Raw genomic sequence first — 19,551 nt, forward strand, 5'->3', positions numbered from 1 at the left:
CACATTTTGAGTCCTATTACAACTCTTTATTGTATGTGTTATCCCTAGATGCCGAACTTCGGAGTACTGACAATAGTTGGCTAATAGTGAGGCTCCACAATGGAAGGGCACTATACAATGGTCATGCTTGAAGTTGCAGCAGGAGTCTGCCAGCAGGTATAGCATGATGAGCTACTCTAAAGGACCAAAACTTTAAAATATATCAAAATAATAAAAGCCATGAAATACAGTTATTCTGAGCTGTCTTCTGTGCATCATGTTTTCTGAGTGTCCCCACAACATCTTGATCATCACCTACAGCTGAGTCTTCCACTGGAAAACCTTAAGGAGAGATAAAAGTGAAAAAACTACCAAGCTTGCTGTCAAAACTACTGAAAGTGTTCCTTTGGGGGTAAAAATATTCACACTGAAAGAAAACAAACATTGTTTAAAGAATCTTGCATGTTTGGACAATTCCAGTCTGCAGTGTTTTATGCTCTGATTGTTTTACGTGGTTTGATGCTGTCTCTATCTTTCATAGTAACCATATTAAACAAATGTCAAATCCAACTATTCTCAAATAGTTGAACTGCTACAATGTTTATATATCCTGCAGTTTGTTGATAGCTGACTTAAAATTACAAGTTTCCTATAATCTAAAGTTATTAGCCAATCTTACATGATTTACACTATTATTCAGAATACTACTTTCTTGTGGGTGGAACTAAAATACACTGAATATTGAAGTTTGAAATACATTCAATACTTTGCAGTCAATAATCATGACATCAAGTTGAAATAAAATGCATCAGCACCAAATGAAAAAAAAAAATGTGACTCAAGTTTGTTCTCCAGTGCTTCCTGATTTTATGAACTAACATTAATTCCCTATCCTAAGTCTTACAACCACAAAAGGAAAGATTATGTTGTGATAAGGCTCCATGCTTTTCCATTCTTTTCCTCCTTAATTCTTGGGAACTCTTTTTAAGTGGCCTACTTATGTTAATATACTCTCTTTTATCAGCAAATGGTCTTCATGCACCCCTCTGAAGACATATTATTGTAAGTATCATGAGACAGGAAAGCACCATGTCCTGAAAGTAAAAAAAATATTAGCACAGAACTGGAAGCTCGACCTTGAAGAGGTACAAATAAAGGAACTATTTAAAGACAGTGCATAAAATAAAACTAAAAATAAAATCTTCAAAAGAAGGAGCTGAAGATGATCAATCTCCACTCCCTCTTCCCAACAGAAATATTATGAACTAAAAATCTTAAGTTTGCAAAGATAAAAACAAATTGAGACTCTTTCTAGTTCGCCAGCCACTGTGACCTGCTTATGTAGCCCTTTGCTCTTGAATAACAGTTTAACATTGTTTTGAATGCTTGATTATAAGATCAAGCGCTATAAAAATATTATATAAATTGTAAAGTCAAATAGAACTCTACGGTCAGTTTGTCCAACATCCTCTACTCCTTAAATCATGAAATATTATCTCCTTACTCCTATAACCCAATTACTTTTGTTTGAATACTGCAAACTTTTCTTCAAATGTTCCAAGATTCAAAATAAAATTACAGAAGCTGGCCTAACAGTTCACAAATACATGCAAGTCAAGGAATGCAGGTTTGACTGAGATGCATGTATAGGTCTCAGCCAGTTCCTCATTTTCCTTTGACACAAAAACAGTTGGTCAATGACGTCGTATTTTCCTATGTAACATCCTCCTTGGTGCTGTGCAAACATCATGCCAGATATATATATTACACAAACAGACACAGAAGCTAGTAACATTCTCTGTCAATGATTTATAGTTATGACCTAACCCTTTTTTAATAAAAATCAAATGATAATTATATTTTTCTAATTATACCAATCTTGGAACAAAATTCATTTAAACAGCACAGGTTATTAGCATGGTCCAAGAACATTCTTCTTCATCCTCACATAAGAAAATTGACTGCTTTAATTCTGGCAAATGGTGTTAAATGGATACAATTAATTGAGAATTCTATTCAGACACTATTCTTGCTAAAGCAAAATTCTCCTCAAGAAAAATTCAACTCTTCAAAAGCATCATGTGATGTTGCAATAGCAGATAAAATCAGGTGAGCTATAGACCCCTTCCTTGAATAGAAAAGGGTCCAGTAATAGCCAGAGTGACTGGAAACAAAACCACCTGGCCATCATAAAAAGAGGGCAAGATGATTTAACTATGAAACAAAGAATAGCAAAGAGGACTTTTACTAAAATGAAGAAAAATAAAAACAATGAGTGCCAGAAAAATAAATTAGAAAAGAAGTATGATGTAGTGAACCACATCCAAAAAGAAGAGTAATGAAAGAAAAATAATTTTTAAAAATACCAGCTCATGATTCAAGAAGTGTTCCTTCTTCTCCCTTAACTTGCCTGTCCATAAATTTAAGCTGCCCAAAGGATCTCCTGCCTCAATAAAACTTGGATTCTAATATGAGGATTTTTCTATAGCAAGAGCTTAGTGAATTTAAATCCTATATATACTACAAAGAAGTGACAGATTGACTTGGGTTAAATTAGGTTAAAGAGCTAGAAGGAGACTTTTTTAATATACTATTAATGATGCATTCATTTGCAGTGGAAATTGCTGAAACAGAATTCTTTCACTCTTAACTGCAGCTGTAGAATCTCAATATTTAGTGGGTTTTGAGTTTTTTTATATTTCCCTTTGTAATATTTCAAAGTATCCCCCTCTACATATAAAATACCGGTTCAGATCAGCATATCACTACATAATCTGAAGAGTTCACCTGTCTGTGTGAATTTGGTTTTCCACCATCCATGAAGACCATGAAGGCCACAGTTAGTATTCAAGCTATTCCACATGTCCATGATATAAGGCTGTCTTCATTAACCAAAATTATTTAAAGCTGCCATAAAAGAAAATCCATTAACATCCAGACACTCTTTGCCAGCCATCATTCAAAATGATCAGCTGTTTTGCTTTGAAGCCACTTACATTGTAAACTCTGTGTTGCAAACTAAGATACTCGGCCTATACAGATACATGGAGTTACATCTCTGCAGCAAATTGCACAAATAATAGAAACATCTGGACTATAATCTCTTCTCTGAATTTATTCTACCATGTAGAATGAGACAATTTTCAGCACTTATGCTCAACTACAATATTCAAAGTTAGCAGACAATAATGGAAGGAGAGCTGATTTAAAAATAAGAAGGGAAACGCTTGTGCATTATTGCCATGTTTAATACTTGTACATAAAAGAATATGCAGAATACCCTGCAATGGAAGCTGCAAGCACCAATTTCATTATTATTTGATCAGTAACTTGAGAGTCACAGATGGATGTCACTATGGAAACACAAGTGATTATTATGGAGACCAATGAAACAAGAAGGGGCACCTTCATGAGGCATCAGTTTCCTTCAGTTTCCCTTTTTGTCCCAAAACAGCTTTCAATAACCGTTTCAGTAAGACTCGTTTTCTGTAAACTCAGGTTGCTATCTGAAAGTCCAGCTACCTATAAATGTTATTCTGGTTTGTTTTGTTTTCCTATGCACCTCACTGGAAAAGCAGTGGACAGCCTCTGTCAGTTCTGTGACCCTGCAGGACTGAGAGGTAGCATGCCCTCCCAGGCACGCCAGGGGATAGCCTGGTCTCTGAAACATGAACAGGGCAACTTCTCATCCTCTTTTAAGATTCACTGCTTTCTAGGGGCCACTTCAACAACTACGAACCCGGGACAAACTGCTCCTTGCCAAGGAGACTTTTCAGATCAGACCATTCCCTTCAAGGACTGTGTGCTGGCAGAGGTCAAGTAAAGAGATCGATGGAGTAGTATTTTCCTGGCTCTGGTACCAGTTACACCAGGAGCTCTATACACAACCATTAACTAAAGCCAGCAGTATTTCGAGATAATAATGCTAGAGTCATGTGCCTCAGAGTAGCCCAGAGAAGGGAAACTAGTGCTGCTGCCCGTATGGAACAACAGTAGCTCCATGCAGATCCACCTTCTCCAAGGTCAACTCGACCACAGAGCTTGCAGGCCCGTTTCTGATGACGGCAACCGCGGCGGCACGTTTTATGCTGCTCCCCGCCCATATTTTCCAGCGGAGCGCCGGGGCGGGAGGGGCCGCGGCTGTGCTCGGGGTGGGCGCTGTCTCACGGCGCGGGGATGCGGCGGAAGGCGGCCCCGGCGCTCGGATCGCCGCCCGGTGGGGATGCGCGCAGCGGCGCGGGGGCGGGATCGCGCCTTGCTCCCCCCAGAGCTGCGGCCCGGGCCCTGCCCCGCCGCCCGCCTCCCTCCCTGCCCCTCTGTCAGAGCCGGCGGCCCGCGTGGCAGCGGGGCACGGCGCGCTGTGCGGCGTCTCCCTGAAGGGGCTGCTTTGGTACCGGGGGGCGCCGGCTGCGCCCCACGCGGGGTGGGTCCGTCCGTCCGTTTGTCCGTCCATCCTTCCATCCATCCATCCAGCCCTGCGTGGGTGGCGGCTCGTGTGTGTGTGTGTGTGACTGACGATGAGGCGCACACAGCGCGGGGGAGCCGCCCGCACGCAGCCCGCCGGGGCCACGCCGGCGCGCCCCGGCTGCGGCAGCCCCTTCTCCGTCCCCCGGAGCCCTCCCCGATGGGGGCGACCTCAGCGGCCTCGCTGCTCGTCCTCCTCCTCCCTCCTGGCGGGTAGGTTACGTTACCTGGTCTCTAGCTCGGGCTGGGTCTAATCCCGCCGCCGGCTCCTCTCCCTGCCGCGGGTGCGAGTGGGGAAATTAATTTATTTATTTTCCATGAGGTGTCCTCGGCAGCGGGAGAGCCCGGGCCGGGCGGCAGGGAGGGAGGCCCGGGTGCTGCAGCGGGGCCGACGGGACGTCGCTGTCCCGGGGGTGCAGCTGGGGAGCAGCCGAGTCGCTTCAGCACCGGCACGGGGGGGCGGGGGCTGTGGAGGAGACGCCTCCCGGGCTGCCCAACCCGGCTCCGCGGGGCTGGCGGGGGCGCGGCGCCCGGCCCGGCAAGAACGGGATGGAGCCAGCGCCAGCAGGAGGTGGGACGGGACGGGACGGGACGGGACGGGACGGGACGGGACGGGATGGGATGGGGTGAGGTGATATGGGATGTACTGCGCCGTACCGGGCTGGGGCGGGAGGGCAGCGCCGACCCCCCGCGCCACCTAGGGCCAGGCGTGAGCCCTCCCCGCCCACCAGCCCGCCCCAAGGGACTCAGAGCCGCCAAGCGCGGAGCCCCCTCCCTGGGAGGCGCGACCGGGGGACAGAAGGGCACTAGGAGGCCCGACGGCCGCGTGTCGCGCTCTTCCCCTCACTTTTGGCAGCTCAAGACGCGCCCATCTCCCAGTCCCACCCCGATGTCCTCTTCAGCACTGAGAGTACCAAGTATTTCACATTATTAAGGGAGTTTGCGCTGGCTCTTCCACCGAAAGGTTAAAAAAATGCGCAAAAGTTTACCCGTGTTAGAGGATAAAAAAAAGAAAACAATTAACAGAGCTCGTTTTGTGCTTAAGGCAGGGCTTGAGTCTTCTGAAGCAGGAACTTTCTCTCCTTAAAAAAAAAAAAAAAAAAAAGAAAAAAAAAGAACTGTTTTGTACATATCATGAACATATTTATGAAAGGCCACTAAATTCTCCAGTAATTCTGTCCTTAAGGCTAAAATCCTGTAAGGAAAGAGACAAAAATAATCATATAATTGCATGGTTAAAGCCTTTACCATCATGCCTATTCTTATGCATAAAGGTTGCACATTATGTGCAATACTTAAACTACTGTGGGGAGGCTGAAGTAGTCATGGTCGTTGACATTGTGTTGCAAAACATACAAAAGGAGATGCGGTTATATTTTTTAAAAAGCTTATTGCATGCACTGTGTTAGTGAGAGTGTTACAAATGGAATCTTTACAGGCATTTTGTGAACTGAGACTGCCTGTGTATAGACAAGAGGAGAGAGAACTTGGGCTGTAGTTGGGGATATTCTAGTTTGCTGAGCTGCTGGTGAAGGAGGGAAAGACTTGAACTTGTGCAATTTATCTGTTTCTTTTCCATTAATAACATTTGAATTCCCTAGCTAGCATCAGCCACAGTGAACAAAAGATTTTGAAAAATAATCTGGAAAGGAGCATGTCACCTCTTAACAAAGTGGCAGCATTACACAGGAATCCATCCACAAAGGACTGCCATCTGAAGCACAAGTTAACAGAAATCAGGTTTCTTGGCCCCTTTACTTGTAAATCAGTTTGCTTTAATGTGAGAAGTGTTATTAATTATTCTGTTTTTTAAACTATAATGGTTAAACTACAAGACACAGACTTGGCGATACCAGTAATGTAACATTTTATCATTCCCGCATTCTTTTGGATGTTATTGTTGTAATTAATGTATCATCTGTTTCCAGGGCAAGTGGTTCAGATTCAGGAGAGAATGCTTTGTCACGTGTTTGTAAAGCAGCCAGGTCTCTACAGTCTCTGGGCAGATTCTGGCACGGTACTCATAAGGAGCAGTAAGTAATTCACTGATAGAGACAGCAAACACTGTTCTTCCTGACACAAATTGGACAGTTTGGAATAATTTTTGTGACCTTGCATAAACTAAGTAATGCTTGAGTTACATATCTGAGTCCAGGGACATTTTTAGAAGCAAACATGGTGACTGACAGGGCAGATTGTGGAAGTCACAGTTACTTTAATTTAGGTAGCAGTAGCAGTCATCTCTTGCACAAGTGTGTAAAAGGAGCCTGTGCCCAGTATGCTCACAGTCATGGTGTCTGTCCTGGCAGCAGGTTATGCTATAGGCTTTGGGGCCCACTAAGGGGCCCACTAAGACCCACAAGGGACCCACTAAGCCAGCTGGAGGGAAGAACAAACACTAAGCCATATCTCTTGGGCATACAAGCAAAGAAAGCTTGGATACCGATGCCTAGGGCCAAACTTCTAGGCACATCCACAAGTACAGGATTAAAAACATGTGAATTATGATGAAAGCTGATGTACAGTCTTTCACAGAAAAAAACTGAAATCAAAGTTGTATAGTTGACATTACAGAAGTCTTAAACTCTCTTCCATATTTGAACACATTGTACACCCTGAAGAAAATTGTAGGCCATATAAGACCTCAGACAGTTTCTGTAAAATGCATGGCTTGTCTGCATTGCCATTTACAGTGAAATATTACAGATTACATGCTGGTTTATACGTTAGGAAAGTAATTTTCTAAGGCACCTGAACAAAAAACATGAAGACAGAAATGATACCTGTTTTTCATTGTGTAATTCTATTTCCTCCACTGGTATGCTATCAGTACAGTAAATATATATACATATATATATATATATATATATATATATATATATATATGTGAATATATACTTTTTTAAAATTATAAAGATATACAATGTATGTTATAGACCATAAATTTTACACAGTGATATATGTGGTAAGGCATTTCACCTACACCGTATTTGCTGTACTACATAGTATATATGTAGCTGCATGCTATGTAAAACACAGTGCAAATTGATGTATTCTGTGCTTACAAATAAATATTTATATTATACTGCACTTATTAACATCTATATAGAACTAGCAGATTACAGTATCATATGTTAACCATTACACAGATGTATACATTTTCTGCATATAAATATTTGCCTCATGTAGCTTCTTTCAGTACCTCTTTTCAGAACACCCTCTCTAGGAAAGGTGTATGTATCTTAATTGACTTACTATTGCTATGTGCTTCATTGCATTCTTTGTTTCCTATCTGAGGCACAGTCTGAACAGAAGCTAGATGCATATATAACTGTTATTCTAGCCTACAGTCTGCACAAGTTCAGACACAGCTTAGTGCCTGCAACCTGCTTAAGGTCACAAAAATTACCATGAGCCCTCAGACTAGAAGTCGATATATGAATTTATTTTTTATTCTGACTTTGATTGCATGACATCAGGTTTTTAAAGTGAATACAGTCCTCTGTGAGTGCCTTGTAGAATGAAGGCTCTGAAGTTGGTTCCCTGTTGCAGATTTAAAAAAAAACTGTTGTTGTTCTGCATCTTTCCATTGTTTGTGCACCTTTGCTGTAGGAAGCCCATTATTAAAAGTAAAAATGTTCAAAGCTACCCTCTTAGGGTAACAATTAAAAATGTTTGAGTGATAGCAATTAATTTCCGAGTGAATTTCAAGAAGCTGCTAAAGGTTCAGAGCTGGTGCATGTGTATGTGTCTCTTTATGGGAGTGTGGCATTCTGTATTTTTCAGCGAAATAATTGTAATGAAGAAATTAAACCTACTTATCTATCATGTGTGTGTGAAAAGAGTCATACGTCTGGTTATTCACTTTGTCCATTAAATAGTGTGATAGATTTCTGTGAGGTTGCAGGTTAAACACTTTCCTGTTTTGGTTGATAACTGCTTGAGGTCTCTTAAGTGATATTAACATAAAAGATAAGTATTATTTTTCACTGGAGAAAAAAATGCTGCAAATGTTGAATATGTGAAGATATTTTGTGTAAGTCTATCCACTAATTGTTTGTGTAAGTCCCCTACTAGAATAGTCCATTTTCCCCACATGCTACTTGTCATGCAGTTTTAGTGTAAACAAAAATTTTACCCGTCATCTGCTGAACTTAAATTCCTCTGCTACATCACAGGTTTTGTCTTCTTGTCACAGAGTTTGAGTCTAAAGGATGCATGTTTGTGATTTTGTGTTCTGGCCTAGGTAAGATTACATTCTGATTATGTTCTGTACTAGGCATATACTATACATATACTTCAAGTTTTGTGATAAAATACGATTAGAGTGTAGAATTCTATTGATAATATATAGCCAAAGTACATCTTTCTGTTGAGGTCTGTTTTCTCTATAACCATCAACCATGTCTATTCTAGGTCAAAAAAATTATTCTCTTTTACAGCTCACAGTGACAGAGAACACAGCACATTGTAACTACAGGAATAGACTTGACTGTGAAAGATCTCTATCAGGCATCACAGAAACTTTGAGGTAGCTGGCAATTATCAGCTGAAGCAAGTAGTCAGTAGAAGTGTAGAAGAGAAATAGATTATTGAAAAGCAACTGGAAACCTGGGAGAGATAATAAGCCTGTCTTCTAGAGGGGAGGCAACAACTCAGGTAGGTCACTGATGAAATCAACTCCCAGATCAGTGTTGTGTCTAATACTACTGAAATACAGTAGCAGTTCATGCCTGTCAGCTCTGAAGTAGTACTCAAGTTGTTGTTGAAAATGCAGTTTGGCATATTCAGTTATACAAATCACTATTGCAGTAGCATGAAGGATCATACTGCTGAAAGAGAGGTGACCAAAATCCCAGGAACATCATGTCCCTCTGTTAAATTACAGTTGGAAGAATACAAAACTAGTTACACCCCCTGCTTACCCTCCATGCTGCTTTTATCTGTACTGCTATGCAACCATTACGTGACATTCTTGCCATACTGACTGTCATCCTCTATAAGGCATGTGATTTCTTTTTTGTGTGATTTCTATTTATATTATAATAATGAAACTATTCTGTTTTATCTACCATGAGCACAGAGAATGGAGGGAAAGGCCCACGTCTATGAATAAGAGAATGTGTTGATCTTAGTAGGTGCATTTTAAAACAGTCCTAAAAAGTATCTTTCTCTTCAAATTATTCTTCTGCTTCTCAAATTCCTGTCTACAGAAAGTATGAAATCTTGCATGAACATGCAAGGAAACTGGTACTATTTGGTAACTCTTCTTGGTGGGTTCTGAGAGGTTCATGCTGCTGGAAGGGAGATAGCATGAGAAGATATTTTTGTGAGAATGAGCATGGAAAAGAAGTCATTGGTATCTTGCCAAAAAGAAACTGACATCTTTCCACCAGAGAATTGCTTGAATTGTGCCACTGACATCTGTTTTTATTTTTTTAAACCACTCAGGTGGACCACAGGAAATACCTAATGTCAATGTGGAGTTGAACAAAACAACAAAAACCAAACAAATAAACAAACAAATTCACTGCTGTTGCTTAATTTTCGTTGAAAGATACTTTTTAAAAAATCTGTCTACAAGAATTATAAATAATTCTGTGCATTTACCCTGAAATCATAAAGCATAACACATGCATCAAATATTTTAGAGTATTAGTTACTACGGTTACAGTACTAAGAAAGCAACATACGAAATTCACAAAATCCATTTGCAAAATTTTCATGTGTTGATGTGGTTGGTTGCAGAAATAATATAAGTCATTTGAACAGTCTACGTAATTCTTAAAAAGTAACTGATGTACCTTTTTTATGTATTATTTTAATATTTGTTTTATTATGACACTGGATAATAATGACTTATGTACCTCTGTAAATTCTGCTTCTAAGTAGTAATTGTTTAGGATGTTTTTCCTTTCATATCTTGTTCTGTGACTGCTAAAACAAAACAGGACAAAGTTCTAAATCTTACAAATGTATAAAAAGTTTAAAATTACCCTTTGTTATTTTGAGGCCTGATTTGTCTTTCCATTATATCCTAGTTAGGAGATTTTGGGTCAGTCTGGATCCACTGTTTGTATCAGTTTCTCAGTTTAGATGCAACTGTACAACTGTAAATTACCATTGTGTTATGATATGCCTAACGTCATTAAATTCCAAAACTTTTAAGGTAGCAGGAGAATTTTTTTCTGACTTATGTGTTTTTATTTGCTTTTAAAAGATGAAAAGAAATAGTAAAAAAAATTGATTTTTAGATAAAATTCCTGAATTTGCCTAAATATTTATTATATTAGAGTCCAGTATGTCAGTAATTATAATGTAAAAAGATGTTGACATGTTGTTATAAACAGTGCAAATAATACTTAGGACAGTATATAGAGCTAGACGTAAGAAAGCATCACTCCCAGGGAAGCATACTTATAATTAGGATAGAAACAGATCTATTTTACTTTTTTCTCTCTCTTATGAATCCTTTGAATATTTCAGTCTTTCTCTGTGCTGTGATCCAGATTCAACAGGAAAAGTAGAGGATAAATAGTTCAGCTCAGGCTATGGAACTCTCTGAGATTTAGGTGGTACTACCTAGCATCTCTTAGCATCTTAGCATCTCTTTCTGGTCAAGTTCTCTAATTGTGCATAAAAGGAGACATCCTTCATTATATGGTTGTGCTCAAAAATTTATTCAGTGCCCTAAATCTCAAGGGATGAAGGTGTCTGTTTTATGTAGGTACATGAGTTACATTAAGTGTTCAGACAAACATCATGCATGAGTGTTCCCAAAGTTATTTGTTTTACCATCACGGCAAAGGAAAAGGCTTCCTCCTTAAGGAACTCTTAAGGGTTTTGAATTTCCTCATGGAGGCACTTGGTCCACTGCATATATGAGAGCTGGACTGCCTAAGGAACTACATATGACTCATCCTGCATCTATAATAGTCTGAATAAGGCCCTTAAGAGTAGATGAATTTGGAAAAAATATTAAGCATCAATGAGCATAGTTTCAAGAGGGGATCACATTCTGTACTCAAGCTAACATGAAAGCCCATCTTGTGAATTGGTTTACAGAGTATAATGAACATCTTGAATTCCCTGAGTATATTGAACTAATCTTTAATACTTAATTTGTTATTCGTTGTGTTGAAAGCACTGGACTATATGATCAAAATATGTGAAGAGCTTTCACTTCATGTCTTTATGTCTCCTTATTAAAATATGTTTTACTTTGCAGCTGTCTTGTGGGATAGTCACATTTTCCCAAAATGAATAAAACCTAAGAAATAAAATCATGGTTGGAATGCTTCAGAACTGTAAAAATCATCAGTATATCATGTATTTACTTTCTTTACTGATTAGGTCCAAAATGTAGTTTTTGCAATATAAAGGTACTATACAAGATTTCAGCTGTAGTGAAATGTCTATATTTTCGGGGTGGTTCTAAAGTGAACTACAAGAAGTCGACTCTGTAGAGGAAGGTCTTCAAATCCTGTTTTCTCCAACAAGTTCATAGCATGGCAGCTACGTGGTTGCACATGTTCACATATGTCCTCTCCATTTTGATGACTTTCTTATTTTGTAACAATTAGGCCTGATGGAGCTTCTGCTGGTGCCCTGGGATCACACTATTCTGTTTTGTTTATTCCACAAAATCAGTAATAATAATCTTTTTTCATGTTTCCCTTTTATTGTCAGTCATTGTCTCATTGTCAGAAATGTCTTTGGATATGAAATTCTGATACTGAATTGGTATTGAAATATTCCCTTCTTGTCAAATGGCTTGAATTCTGCAAAAATTTATTATGGTCTAGAGTGAGTCTTCAGCAGAGATTAGAAAGCCTTAGGCATCTGTAAGGAAGGACTCAAATGTAAACTCTATGTGTAAAGTCTGGTTCTAAACAACAGAGTCAGTGCAGTTTGTGGACCATATCAGTGCCTTGTCAGCTGAGGAACTGCTCTGTATATGTTTACAAGTGAGCTGGGTTGTTCCCTGGGCTCCACCTGAACACAGAGAAAAAGATATAGCATCGTAAAATATACCATCTGTTTCTGTCTTGCAGGATGAAATTCATAGAAACTAAAATATTATTGTACTGTAGTCATTAAGTTCCTGACAAAAATACTGAAAAGAACTTTCTTGAGTTTCTCCCAAAGATAAATCAGGATTCTGTAATATTGTCATTTGCTGTGACTCATGCACATCATGCAACTCTGTACTCTAATCTGGTAACACATATTTGGCCAAATAGCAGCAATCTTGAATATCTTCATATGCCTTTATTCTGAAAATGTGTATCACTGTAGTGTCAGTTCTTGGATCTCTTGGGCTTATTCAATACACTTAAGATATTATCAAGGTTACTTGAGTTGGTAGTCTGATATTATATGAGACTGCATTTCTTAATGCAGAAGGTTATTCTGAATTTGATGTCCAGGTGTCTTATTTACCTGTTCCATGTTAATAAAATACTTGCTGTAAACATTTTTTGTTTCCTTTGTAGTGATTCTCTCTGTGGGGGCAAGGGGGGTCATTTATTTCTTATGCTAAAATTTTTTGTTTCTCACAGCATCAACACCAGAGGGGGTTTTTTGACCATTGGGATAATCTGAAGATCAGCAGCTAATATGCCACAGAGCAGGTTTGAATACAACCATCAAATAAAATCAGAAAGCAATTACAAAGGACACAATCCAAGTTATGGTCAAACAAAGGTTCCATAGGGTAGCTACTGACCCAGCTACACAGACAGAGCCTAGACAGCTGCAGAGCAGTGGCAGCCAGCCAACGTACCTGAACAGATGAAGATGAGGCCAAAAGGAGGAGCACTTAACATATTAGCTACTCTAATATAGAATGAACAAGCTATATAAGAACCTTAGATACTCAGACAAGAATTACAACAGATAGTTGGAAACAAAGTCCTTGAAGATTCTTGTGCAACTTTTCAAATAGAAATTCTCATAGCCAAAGTATTTAAAAAAATACTAGCTTTTGAGACATACTTAGTTCTGAAAATTGTTTACACTAGGTATATCATAAACAATCTTTGACCTCAAATACATCATATACTGAGTCATTAAAGAGGGGCCATGACTTCACAAGCACATTTAAGTTTATGCAAAGATAATTCTGGTTTTCCTTCTTTGGTTTGTAATTTGGATCTGTGAGCCCAAGTATCCTGTTTCTGGGATCCCAGCTAGCCTGCTCTTCCTGATGGTATACTGTACCTTGAGTACTTTACTGTTCTTTGAACAAACAAAAACTACGTATGAAAGCCTCATGTCTCTCTGAAAGTACATTTTTGCGATATAACATATGAGCTGTGTGCATCTCCACTGGATGAAAATTCTATTTTTCCTATTCTATTTATAAAGCATATTAAGGCTTTACAGAATAGTTGCGGACCCTGACACAAAGGCCTGGCATTTGAAAACCAGGCAATTAAACAGATGAAAGAGGAGAAAGAGATGCAGTACAAAAAGATCTACACAGAGAACCTGTAGCTTTCTGCAACCCTTCCCATTATTCTCTGTAGCAAGTACTCAGGATTAGCTATGGATACAGATATGTCCAAACCAGTCCTCTAAACCTTTTCAATTTTCCAATATGAAAATATGCTGTAGTACTGTGGTATTAGACATGAAACAAACTCTTACCTTTTTGTTTATGTTAATAGTTTTTTCATTAAATTTTATCTCATCTGTGCTGTATACTGTTTATATTTTTTCATATTAACTACAAAAATATTTCCTGATAAGGGCATCCAAAGCACCTCTAAAAATAGATGAGCTTGATGCTATGGATGGTGCTTTGACATTGAAAAGAAACAGAGAGATGCAAACAAATTCTAGCAAGCCTGGAAGTGAAGCCTGTATACTTTAGAAATGGTTTGACTCATTAGTAGATTAATAGGCTGCACAGAGAGCTGGATGTTTGAAAGAAGTCAGTGAATTAAGGGCAAACTTACCCTGTAGCTTCCATTAGCCTGCATCTCAAGCAGCTAGATCTACAGATATTTCTGTCCCATACAAATCACTGGAACAAGGAATATAAGTTTTATATACAATTATCATGGCCATAAAATGGAATGTAAGAACATTTTACAATTACTGCAGTTAGAATGACAAAAGCATTAAAAGGCAGCTTTGTCAAAATTTTTATTCTCAAGAGCCTACCTATTCATAAATCTGAGGTAGCTGAACATCATAGTTAAGTGTCCTAGTATGGTTATTTTTTCCTCAGTAATAATTCATAAAATCATTTAATGACTTTTGTGTATAAATATGTTTGATATATCTGATAGAAAATTTACCTGCTCTTGGTGGAGGGCAGATGAATAAGATGACCTGTCATCTGATTGCAAGCCACTGTTCCTACCCTGTGTTTTTCCAACAGTGATGAGTTGTGGTGATAGACAAAGTGAAATACAGCAGTCCCTTCCAAAAGGCTTATAGTGTTCTCTGGGTTCAGGAACCTCATAGTAAAAGTCAGCAAGATCCCAAACACTCCACATTAGAGTTCAGTTGGCAGTTAAATGCCTCCCTGCCATCCGATCCCATCACATCTCGGATGCTGAGCAGGGTCAGCACCGGTTAGTACCAGGTGCTGTAGACAGTCCTGAGGACTTCACTGTCACTGTCCAAGCTCACGTGGCTGTGGCAAGTGGACCTTAGGACTTAAACGGAGAGGTCAGTTCTGCACATGCTGTGCCTCGCCTAAAAAATCCACTGCGCAGGCTGGAAGGGCAGACCCAGGTGGGGAGAGCCCTTCCCAAGTCTTTGTTCATGAAGTCTGGCCATACATACAGAGTTCAGTTGCAGGGAGGAGACTTAGCCAGTCACATTTTGAATTTCAGTTACTTGACATAAGATACATAAAACCAAATGAAACCTTTGTAATTTGATAGCTACATCAGAGCTAACCATCCAGGCTACCCTTATTCTCAGTGTTCAGAAGTAGACATCTGAAGAATACACATAATTTCATAAAAAAAGTCTAAAAGGGGTCAGTTGAATTGTGTTCTGCAACCATTTGTCTTTATTGACTACAAATAAAACCAAGGTGCTAGTAAAAGTATAAACAGCTGCAATTTAAAAATCTAAAGCTAAATGACATTACTTCATTCCTAACTTCTCCCATGTTGGAATATTGCCATAGTTTTTCATGGAAAAAGTGGTCAGTAGACTCAAATTTATCATACTGCCTTTAGCTGATTTTAACTGCTCAGGAGTTCATTATATCCTCTCTGTTTGTGTCCTACAGTACAATGACTTATGACAGGCTTTGAATTTTGGCTGATACTTCTGCACTAGGTAAGTACATTATTAGTTAAGCTGAAGAAAATTGAAACAAAAACCCATTAAGTTGTACATGTTACTTAGGAGTTTCCAGAGTAATGGACTTTCTCCTGCAGTCTCCAACACTGAACAATGATAAGGATGGAGAAGTGGATTGTTATGTCTTCCCTGATGTTATTTTAGATGTAAGAGAAATTTCAGTGTGGTTCTGTCTGCCCATGAATATACGAACCTAAACATAAAGACTTAAAGCTCTGTCGGTCAGTTCACCATTTTAAAACCACAGGTTGCTAAAGTACTCCATTTGAAAGTCATTAATGTACTCCTTTTGAAAAGTGTGCTTGGAAAAGATCCTGTGATATGGGTGTATTATCCAATAGAAGTGAAAAAATGTCACAACTTTGCTGCACTCATATTTTCTATAAGTTCAAATGAACCTTTCTTACAGATGGCTTGAACACTCAAAAGCTCTCAAGTAATGGGAGTTATTTATTGACAAGTCCAAAACTATGACTGATGAACCCTGGCCATCAATGCAGCAACTGAAGACCTACAGGTAGTTGGCAGCTGATCTGTGACATTCATAAAGGAGATATTTTTTTTTCTTTATGCAACCTCTTTGCTGGGTATGTTCAGACTTGGCACAGGTAGAAATACTCAGTACTCTCATAGCTATTTTCTGCTATGATAGGAAATATTGGTGTTTGGTGAGTTTTTTCTCACACATGTGAGAGCTACATTCTCTGTTTCTTACAGCCCTCATCAAATACTTAGCTAACAATAGTTACCAAAATACAGTAAAAGAAGAAATGTTCATCAAAAAATCCTAGCTCCCACTCTTCTTGTAGTGATATGGATCATTTAATATTATCAAATAAAATAAGGCATGACACTCAAAGGAGAGCAAATTGGATATATATATAATAAATTCAACTTCCATTTATTTATCAGTGAGAGTTTTTTAATGAAAGTTGACAAAATTACAATCATGTGTTTTGAGTGAGGATAATGAGACTGATTTGTTGTTTATGAACCAACACTTATTTTTTATGCATATATGACTACACAGTTAATTTTCCATCTTAGTGAACAGTTTTTCTTTAGTACTTTTGTCACACGTTTCTGTCATCATCCTTAACAAAAGAGGTGAAGATAGAGTGGCTTAAAAAAGTTTAAAAAACCCCAAACAAACAGGTCCTCATCCAAAAAGAACACAACGCAAAACAACAGTCCCAATGGGGAAAAGCTCTCTCTATTGGAGTAATAATTGGAGTAGCTTACTGATGTTTGTCTGAGTATTTCATTTTGGTGATGTTATGGTAATTATTTTTATTGTGAATGAACTCAGAAGTGCTCAGATTAGCAAATGAGTGCTTTTCTAAATCTTAATAATGAAAAATCAATAAGTGATTCTAAAATTACTGGTGACAGATCTCAGCAATAATAGAGGAATATAGCTTTCAATTCACTTGTGTACTGCAGTGCATTTATGCCAATGAGACTATATTCAATTCTTCCATGCAAAGAATTGATTTTTCAATTTAGCTTCTAAATTAAGCAATAGAAATAATTTTTATTCTGAGAAACCAGTGTTTTGTTTTGTTCTTCCTTTTTTTTTTTTTTTCACTTTAGGTCCCAGACTGATGGAAAAAAATATCACTTAGTTTGAGATCAAAGTATTTTGTGGCTTTGTATAAACAATTTGCTTGGAACTCAGATAAGAAAAGAAGAGGATGGACCAGATCCAAACAAAGCTGCTGGAAAAAGCCACATGTCTCTTTCTGTTGAAGTGCACCTTTGCTGTGCAGCTGAGGTTTAGTTTTCAGATCAGCTTAGGGGAATTAAATCCTAAACTTCTCTAATCCTAAATGCTAGGGTGTGAATGGTTTTGTAAAGAGGACAATTCTAACGAAAGTAAGAGGAGTCTAATCGTCTCTCTTCTGTGCATTACTGTCAGAATATCTATAACCTGTCAAATAAACTGTTTCAGACTCCTACCCTCAATCAGAAAGAGAGCAAATTAGAGTTCAGACAAGCACCATTATAGGTGGTATGTGGAGCATGTGAGGATTGGGAAATTTATGGATGGGATATTCATATGTTGGGGAAATTCGATTTTATGTAAGACACCATCTCTGACTTCGAGAGACCAATGGCTTGATAATATGTGGTTCAGAAAACCATTCAAGAACCACTGGATTTAAAAGCACAAAACAGCTCAGTACAAGGTAGAATATGCTCTCCCATTTCTGCTTTGTACTCTGACATTAGGATGCTAACCTAAGATCTGGGAGAAATCTGGGAATTTAATCACAGACTGCCAAATTTTGTATGAATGTCACGAGCACTAGATTAAACAGGCATAATGATAGTTCTACATTTGTGTAAAAGTAATAAAATTTTCAAAATTCTGGTAATAAGCACATTTGGCTTGCACTCACATAATTTGGAAGTGACTAAAATACATTTTTTGGAGAAATTTATACTTTGGCAGCAGCAGCAGCAGCAGCAGCAGCATCTCTACTCATCTCTACTCACCTCTACTTATCTGACATCAGCCTTAGCTGCAGTCCTTCAATGAATGAGGATGGAGTGGAAGTAAAAGACACCATTAGGAACACTTAGAACAGTAAGGGTGTTTGATATGGGGCTACATTCCATTCTGGGTTATGTTACTAAATTATTGCAGTTACGGGAAAGGGGAGAAGAACTACCTAGTTTGTCAAAAGCAACAAGTGTTGCAGTTACAAAATAAAATTGTTTGTCTTCAAGAATAAAAAAGAAATTGAAATGCAGATTAAGTAAATAAAAGTATTAAGATGCTGATGCATTGCAAATTTGGAACATGACTGTATGAACAAGAGCAATTTGCAAACACAGCAGTCACTCCCTCTGTTCCTATGCTTACGACATTTAGTGACTTCCCTATTATTGACAGCTTTTTTATTCTCATGTATCTCAGTGTATTTTAGAGGCTGAACAAAAGTGCATCAGTCAGAATTACATGAGAACCTATTTCCTGACATGTTAGTACCTCCTTAATGCAAAAGTCTTCTTTCCCTCTGTCCCACCTTCACATACACACACACTCACAGAAAATTAAGAATATATGAGTTTGCATAACCTGATGGTTTGAAAGTTTGTAGATAGAATTAGATCCTGGATTAAATTCAAATTAGTAAAAGAAAATGACATAATTTTAACCTATAGTGTTATATAAAATTGTTTTTGAAAGAAGGAACATGAATGATGTAAATTATATTTGTTTAAACAAAAATAATTCTTGATTATGCAATTTCATAGTTTTTAGGGAAGTCATGGAAGTGTCTTGTGGAGAATCTAAAATGTTTTTGAGAGGAAGTTTGCATGCACAATGCTATGAGAAGTTTAGTTTTTATAGATCTCAGAAACAGAATTTCAAAGGACATATTTGGCAATCAAATTCAACCTTCTGCTATTGCTGACTATGTTTTTACAATAATTTTAAGATTTGGACTTCTATATTAAAATAAAATTTTCTTCCCAGAGTTCCTCAATATTTTCTTCCTAAAGTCCCTCACTTCAAATAGAATTTAGAGTTTCTCTTATCTGATATCATGATCTCTTACTACTAAAATGGGGTATAGTACCAATCACATCCAAGGTTTCTATTCACTCTCCTTATACACATATTTATTTTTACCGAATTTTGACAATGTATTTAAATTAAGCTCTGACTTCTCCTTTTTAAAATGTCTTCTTTTTTTTTTCAAAGCTTCAAGTTGCTCCCTGTAATTAGTGACATATTAGCTATGTATTGACTCAAGAAAGGATAAA

General features: G+C 38.3%; 2 protein-coding genes across 12 annotated transcripts in view; one reads left to right on the forward strand and one right to left on the reverse strand.

Annotated features, from left to right (window-relative positions):
• SLC16A7 (solute carrier family 16 member 7) overlaps nucleotides 1-4,893 on the reverse strand; it is an 85,758-nt gene extending 80,865 nt beyond the window's left edge. For both annotated transcript variants that reach the window (XM_071552323.1, XM_071552322.1), the window contains exon 1: nucleotides 4,671-4,893. The gene's annotated coding sequence lies outside the window, so the exon portion shown is untranslated. The remainder of the gene's footprint in view (nucleotides 1-4,670) is intronic.
• Nucleotides 4,150-19,273, forward strand: LOC139670507 (uncharacterized). 10 transcript variants are annotated; one of them, XR_011697490.1, is made up of 7 exons: nucleotides 4,150-4,656; nucleotides 6,372-6,476; nucleotides 8,622-8,689; nucleotides 8,886-9,102; nucleotides 13,005-13,076; nucleotides 15,701-15,750; nucleotides 17,368-19,273. XR_011697490.1 is itself a non-coding variant. In XM_071552327.1 (5 exons), exons 1-4 carry the CDS (start codon nucleotides 4,202-4,204, stop codon nucleotides 15,706-15,708), a joined length of 636 nt encoding a protein of 211 aa, XP_071408428.1. In that variant the 5' UTR covers nucleotides 4,150-4,201; the 3' UTR covers nucleotides 15,709-15,750; nucleotides 17,368-19,273. The 10 variants fall into 10 exon arrangements, 6 of the variants coding, with proteins under 6 accessions (XP_071408428.1, XP_071408429.1, XP_071408427.1 ...); XR_011697492.1 differs by lacking the exon at nucleotides 13,005-13,076 and adding an exon at nucleotides 16,184-16,291; XR_011697491.1 differs by lacking the exon at nucleotides 13,005-13,076.
• The last annotated feature ends 278 nt before the right edge of the window (nucleotides 19,274-19,551 follow it).

The sequence above is a fragment of the Pithys albifrons genome, chromosome 3, assembly GCF_047495875.1.
Source record: "Pithys albifrons albifrons isolate INPA30051 chromosome 3, PitAlb_v1, whole genome shotgun sequence".
In the NCBI taxonomy this organism is placed as follows: domain Eukaryota; kingdom Metazoa; phylum Chordata; class Aves; order Passeriformes; family Thamnophilidae; genus Pithys; species Pithys albifrons.

Excerpts from the sequence above, each read along its gene's own strand:
- LOC139670507 (XM_071552326.1), top strand. The coding sequence starts at position 4,202 with ATGCGCGCAGCGGCGCGGGGGCGGGATCGCGCCTTGCTCCCCCCAGAG. Across the intron at positions 6,477-8,621 it reads CACGGTACTCATAAGGAGCA|GTTTTGTCTTCTTGTCACAG; the intron begins GTAAGTAATTCA and ends GCTACATCACAG. Across the intron at positions 8,690-8,885 it reads GATTTTGTGTTCTGGCCTAG|CTCACAGTGACAGAGAACAC; the intron begins GTAAGATTACAT and ends TCTCTTTTACAG.